Source organism: Penaeus japonicus, unplaced genomic scaffold (assembly GCF_977035675.1).
Source record: "Penaeus japonicus unplaced genomic scaffold, GWHDUDI00000001_assembly GWHDUDI00000006, whole genome shotgun sequence".
Lineage (NCBI taxonomy): Eukaryota > Metazoa > Arthropoda > Malacostraca > Decapoda > Penaeidae > Penaeus > Penaeus japonicus.
Window position 1 is genome coordinate 41,276,709 of NW_028234408.1, and position 7,500 is coordinate 41,284,208.

At 33.7% G+C, this 7,500-nt stretch overlaps 1 protein-coding gene across 20 annotated transcripts in view; it reads right to left on the reverse strand.

The window, feature by feature from the left end:
* Window positions 1-7,500, reverse strand: part of unc80 (unc80, NALCN channel complex subunit) — a 123,609-nt gene that overhangs the window by 62,275 nt on the left and 53,834 nt on the right. For 13 of the 20 annotated variants that reach the window (XM_086538040.1, XM_086538038.1, XM_086538041.1 and 10 more), the window contains 3 exons: window positions 2,772-2,965; window positions 2,205-2,377; window positions 1,961-1,999 (listed from right to left, as the gene is read on the reverse strand). In XM_086538040.1, the coding sequence (XP_086394166.1) occupies window positions 1,961-1,999; window positions 2,205-2,377; window positions 2,772-2,965 (406 nt within the window). Of the gene's footprint in view, window positions 1-1,960; window positions 2,000-2,204; window positions 2,378-2,771; window positions 2,966-7,077; window positions 7,342-7,500 lie in introns of all 20 variants that reach the window. The other 7 variants (XM_086538039.1, XM_086538037.1, XM_086538031.1 and 4 more) reach the window with 4 other exon arrangements.

A 7,500-nucleotide genomic window follows, 5' to 3' on the forward strand; every position in this document is an offset into this window, starting at 1 on the left:
TCCATATCATATAAAACATTAATGTTGCGCTTTTCATTAATAGCTTCAGATCTTAATATTCTAAAAATACTGCAGTCAACTCAAATGTAATACCAAGTAATAATACTTCTGAAGACTTTGAATAACACTTCTTCATTTGATAACAAAAATAATCAATGAAAATATACTACCAGTAAATATATAAAAATAATGAACAAATTGGAGATTAACTCTTCTGATGAAAATCCTTTTATATTACAGTAAAATGCTTGTGCAGATGCTTTCTTTTGTTAACCCATTCACGCCGGATGACGTGCTGACATGTTTCGTGGTTTTCGCATCAGACGCCGCCGACGAGATATCTGGCCAAGGCCGGCGCTCGGGGTGAGAGAGTGGGCAGCCCAGGCTCGCGTCTCGTGCGCCCGAGAATCTCGAAGCGTTCGGATGATGCGTTCGAAAACCTCGGTATAGCGACCGTGCAAAGCCGGAATGGCCCCGGCGTGAATGGGTTAAACTATTTATCATGCACAAACAATCAAACTTGCATTCATTCACATTTAGATCAGTAAAAAAAATGTAAAAATGGCCGAGTAAATCAAATGCACACGCACACACACACATGCACACACACACACACACAGCCACACACACACACACACACACACACACACACACACACACACACGCACACACACACACAGCCACACACACACACAGCCACACACACACACACACACACACACACACACACACACACACACACACACACACACACACACACACACAGCCACACACACGCACACACACAGCCACACACACGCACACACACAACCACACAACACAACCACACATACACACAACAAATACTGCCAAACACAAAGAAAAGAAAAAAAAGGAAGAAGAAGAAAAAAAAAAACAATGTGAAATGCAATAGCCATTGACATCTTTTTAAGGACATTTTCATTATCATGCCCTCTATACCCTTCTCAGAAATTCTAATACTTAAATTTATTCTAAATCAAGAGATCAATTGTTACCATTGGCCATAAGTAATAGCTAATAATAAAAATATCAATGATTAGATTTAAACTGTGACACTGTAGATGTAAATTCTAAGAATGACATGCATTCTTTCTCTCTAATATCATCAAAATCATCAAAAATCATGCTCTGTCCAAAATTTAACAGTTTAAAGATTAACTAAAGATTTAAAGATTAACTAATTCATGACATCAGAGCAGGTATATTGTACAAGATGGCTTTGTCTTATCTAATTATCATACTCTATTTTATAACGGTTGATTTTTTATTTCTCTACATCACCTAAAAAGTATATTACATAATTCTGGCATTTCCGATCAAGTTCAGATTTAAGTTATTTACCAGAATCTTAGGTTATTGAATAAACTAATTCATACAAATACTATAAGCAAAAGAACCGAGAAGGGTTATGAACTTACACCGAAAGCCAAAGTTTTAGTTTCGCTTATTTGTCCATCGATTTATTCATATAGATGCTTGTCTTATTTTCAGGTATTTCAAATTCAGTTTTAACACAAGCATCCCAAAGATACATTTGCCATTAATGCAAGGGTAGAATTACTATACTTTCCACATATAGAGACATATCTTAGTAAAAAACATATTAATAAAGGTAATCACATTAAAAAGAAAAAAAAAGACATGCTTTGTTTCTATTGATGTCTTAGTCTAATTTATTTCATGCTTCTTTCACCATATTGCATACAAAATGTAATTACATTAGCATGAGGACTACTTATCTATCTAATAATAATAATCATAGAAATTACAACAGCTTGTCAACTTACTCTTAATGTTCTTCAGAATTCCATCATAAATCTATTAATTACAGATAAATCATAAGTTCTCTCCTTGTGTTAGTAAGCTGTGTAAGCAAATTAATGATAGCCTTGACATTTCCCTTTTAGTATAGCTTACTCCTAAACATCTGATAACATACCTGTAATTTAACTCACTTGAGGTGGTCTTGGTGTCTGATCTGTGCAGAAGTACATATTTAAACAAAAACACTAATGATGAAGCTAATGAGTTACTGAAAAAAGAAACATCTTTCAAAAAAAAAAAAAAAAAAAAAAAAAAAAATGTATACAAAATAAAATCATTGAATGACATCATCAGTAACATATCCTCCTTGCCACCTGATTTCATTCACAAACTTCCACTGTGTAGAGTTGGGAACATACCTCAGAGAAGGCATGCTTTTGCCCTTCACAAGACCCACTGGGGGGAACCGTGGCGAAGGGAGGCATGGCTGGTGCCGATCCTCAACAAATTTCTCAAGAGCTGAGTGGGGACGTGACTTCTGCTCTCCGTCTACTCCCCACGAACTGCCACCAAAATCACCTGCTCCTCCTTGCTTGGGTTGCAGTTGAAAATTTATAATTAATGACTGAAATGTGAGATTTACTTTCCATTGCAAGAGACTGAAAGTAAGCCAAAAACTGACTAAACCTTTAGTCCAAAAATAAATTTTCTGAATATGGTCATGAAAAAAGATTGGTTGTCATAGTTGCTAAAGTGCACATTACTGTGAGCTTCCTGGCAACATATATCTCCCTTTTAATACTTGAACGAGAATTAATAATTTCAAAGGAGAAATCTATAAATGATGTTAATATATGTTTATCATTGGGAAAGCATTCCCAATACAGTAATTATCCCTGAAATAACAAATAATTCAAATATCTCATTTTACTATCCTTTATCATGCACTTTCACCTACACCTTTCCATAGCACCTGCCATACCTACCTGATCATCGGAAATGGATGACCTCCTGGAGTCATCGTGACCTATTTTCTCAAGGGCCTTCTCCGAGCACGACCTCAATTTCGTCTCCACAAAGGCTTTCAGCTCATTCAGCTTCTTCTTCTTCCTTGTGCTCCCTCCACTTGTGCTTTGACCTTCTTGTTGCGGACAGTACTGGTCTGATAAGAATGGAGAGTCTGTCAAGAATAATGCACGTTAACAGCTGTATTTTAATTTTCTTAATGAAAAACATTTGAATGTGAATTCGTCTCCAAGGAAGACATGAGTGAGGTGATTACATGGCTTCCATACATCATAGTAATGTAATAGATAAAACACTGAAAGACATATAAATAATCTTTTACACTTGTTGCATTAAATAGAGATGTTACTCTGATTATGTAAATTGATTATTATTTTTACCATTGCTATTATCATTATACTACAGAATATGATAAAGTATCCTTTACAATTATGATATCTACAACTTAAAAGGAAAATATGTAAAAAATGGTACAACTGAGTTTCCTTTCCCAGTGTCATTGAACACGTTATATTCACTATCACAGATTTGTTTTAACCAAATAAAAATAGATGCAGGGTATCAAACATTTCTCTTTATTTATAAACATAAAGAAATCAATCTAGGGTGTCAATTTTGACTAAAGTTCAAAAACAATGAAATACACAAATAAGTTTTTCATTCAGTAGGTGTAAAACTATTGGATGCTATTTTTTTTAGAGGAATTTCTCACACAAGTACATTTAGCCATAATACATACCAATAAATCTAATCTCACTCAAGATCATAATGGAACCAAGCTTACATAAAAAAATATTCTTCTGAGTCTGACTCTATTTCTCTGCATTATGCATTATTATCTTTAGTCCGATAAAACTAACAGCACAACACACAGCTTGCCTCTAAAATTTAAACCCTGCTAAACTAAACTGAGTCAAATGGTAGTGCTTTCTGATTACAGTCCATATATCTTATCCAAGCCTTCTATAACATTGTCATGTACCCTTCCCCCCAAAAAAGAAGCCTTTTCTGTTTGAATCATATTCGAAAACAAACAATTATTTTATCTACTTATTATTCATTTATCTGTCATCGATAACAGATCTTTTCTATTTCAATCATTCTCAAAAACAGTTTTTGTATTTATTTGTTATGTCTTTTTTTTTTCTAATAATGCCATATAATTACTTAGCATGTACTTCAGGCTCAAATTACCATCTGACCTATAGTGTAAATCTCTCTATGTAAATATTCAGTGCCATAAGAAATGTTCAACTAGAAGGCAACATGTACTTTAATAAGAATGAAAAATAAACACATTTTTCAATAACAATCCTACAATATCTCAAGTAAATTTACTGAAACAAAGGAACTAGAAATAACATTCTAGACTCTATCACAGTTCTTTCATTTATAGGCAAATCAAAATATCTACTTTATAAAATCATCATACAAAATATCCTCAGACAAACACAAAATGCAATGAATGAAAATATAATGAAGATAAGAAAAAAAAATCCTTGATTGTCTAAAAGGAAAATTTTATTAATTATGCCAATATTAGATGCTATACTGAATTCTTTCTATTATGAATATTATATCAATACTTATGTCAAAGCTGTTACAGAACTTTCAAACCTTTTTAAAATATCTTCCCAAGTTTAATGCATTATTTACAGTGTAAAACTGATGCAAAATGTTGTAAGATATGTACAGTGTAGTAATTTTTCCCTCACAATTTTACTGATCAATATAAACAGCCTTTAACAATAATAATCATCAAGTTTCTTAATCTTGCATATGAATTTGAACAAAAGAGTTAGAAATATCAATATGCAGAATAATTAATCAATTCGTGCTGGGGTATGGAAACTTGCCGCAGTCTCGTCATGCATGCAAAACAACTTCGGACACTTTATATATAATAACCTGAAATCATCCAACACTTTCCAATAATATCTTTTTGTTAATTGTCACTTTGCACATTTATAATTAAGTCAGTGCACTCTATAGTTCTATATTTCTGAACTACTGTACATGATTCAAAAGAAAACTTATGAAAGGATACATATCTATGTCAGGATACATGTATAGTACTAACATATTACAACAGTTTAATATTCCTCAAACAGAACAGCATCACAGTCATTCATAAGGAAACTATCTAACTAAATCACATCATATCATGAACTAAACAAAATCTGTATAATATACACTGCCCTGCTGGATTTTTGTAAGTACTGAACTGCTGTTTAAAAGTTAGAGCTATATCAGAAATTCAGCATATCAACTTTAAAAGACATATTTGTATAGCTCAAGCAGACAGAAATTAATGCCTTAAGACAGATTAAAAATACAAACTTTTCTGATAAAATATATATACTTCCATAATGATAGAAGCATTTCAAAATAAATCAGATTTGCATTGTTAGACTATTAAAAACAAAACTGACTTTAGATGTATCATTTTCTTTCATTTTTCATAATATATGTTACATTTCTCTTTGAAAGCTGTCTAAATAAGCCCTGAGCAATACAAACCAAATTTAAAACTTGATTATGTGATTACTGGTCAACTAGGCTAAACCACATTGAACACATTCATAAAACAAACTTATAAAAGTGTCTAAATTTCTATAAAGTCAAAATTCTGGACAGTAGCTCAGACATTTGATTTTCGGTGGGTACAACCATCACTTGTGCTAAAGTAATAGACACAACACACAGTCTGTGATTTGTGGGACAACATCTGCAAGAAGCATTTTCATCAAATGTGAAATTCTCTGTTTTTATATCAGTTGACAGACAAAATTGTGGTTATTTTTATATCTGTTAAAATATGCTTGAGCTTGTTATACATATAGATGTATAGGAAAGGATATAGATAGAATATAGATCGAATTTTGCAAATGATTCTTGCTAGTGAGCATGCTAGTTCCCTGGTGAAAAAAAAAAAAAAAAAGTTTGGTTATTGAGAATGTGAGACATTTTGCAGTACTGCCAAACACAATATAAATGTTTTAACCCATTGGTCGCGGTATTAAAAAAGGTCTGTGCAATAGGATGGCTGTTTTACATGTCTGGCATGATGCCATCTGCGTCTATGACCGATTCTGCCTTTGCAGCAAATCATGCCATCCGCTGCTAATGGGTTAATATTTTCTGTATGAGAGAGCTTACAGAGCTTTACAGAAATAATGGATTTGTAGATAGAAAGATAGACAGGAGGACCAAAAGTAATAAGTTGGCTTTATAGATAATTATACCTTACATCAATTTCACTGAATTGATCATAAGCAAAGAGAAGAGATCTATCTAATCTTGTAGAAAATTAATGTGATGCTGTCTAAGCAATAACAGCAATACATCAATTTCTACAAGATATGATGGGCTACCTATCATAGATTTAGCTCACCTACACCATGTTGCAAAATTCAAAAAACAAATTCGCACTGGCAGACTCACAGGACTATTTGTCTACATAATCCATGGTTGGATTTAATCCTACATGCAGGTATCTACACATCTTGCCTAACGTGTATACAAAAGAGATGAACACTAAAAATGGCTGTTCGATCATCTGCAAATACCATCTCGGAGGGTGTGATAATGGCCTGCTATCTTTTGTAGCCATGAATATGAATAACAGATAGAAATATGTAATATTCATGGTGTTCATTTGTTTTGTATATCTGTACGATGAGGTGTGTAGAAGCCTGCATGCAGTATCAAATATGATCACAGATTAAGCAAGCAAAATCATACTGGCCTGAAATAGACTATACTTCAAGTCCTTCCTACGATTGTCTATCCATCAGTCTATATACCCATTTAAATTTTCAAACTTTCATCATCTTTTATTTCCTTACATGAACTGTAGAAAAAAAATATATATGCACAAAAATATAATGGAATTAAAGCTTTATCTGAATATTTTTCTTCTGGTTGTATACGCACAGATTTTCTGGAAATGAGCAACCTGATTTACATCATATTTGGCAGCTGCATTTCCGAAGCACAAGCATTTAGCGTGATTTCAGCCAGAGCCATTCTCTCGCCAGTCAAAACTGAGTACCTGTTACGATTCCTATATATATATTTATTTTCTAAATATGACTCAAACTAAGCATTTTACTTTTTTAATTATAGATACACAATCTAACTGGCTAAAGAACTGAGCTACTGTGTTATCTTGCTGCTGGACAAATTCCATGTATATGCACAGCATTTAAAGTTTTGTGCAGTGACAGAGAAGTACACCAATGAAAACGTGATGCTCAACCGAACTCAAATTAAGCAGGAGTTGCGATTTCTTATGCTTGAGCTTGACCGAACTTGACTCTTCCTTATCCTTGAAGAAGAAGTCTCGCACAGACATCATGCTGCCTTTTGCAGTAAAGAACTTGAACTTTTTTCCCCGGTGGCTACTGTGGGGTTTCTCCTGAGAGCCGTCTGGAGGCGATTCATCACACAAAAGAGGAGACAGAAGGAAAGAGCCACTGCTGCTGAGGTCACTCAAATTCTGGCCGCTACGAGAGGACGTCTCGGAGTCTCATTGGAACAGAGGGTAATTGTGGTTAACTTTTCCCTATTCTCTAGGCTGGCTATCTAGTTCTGCTTGCTCACTTTCTCTTTCTCTCTTTTTTTCCTTGCCTCTTTCTCTTTCCCTCACTCTCTTTTTTGTTCTCACTTTCAATTTTGCTTTCAATC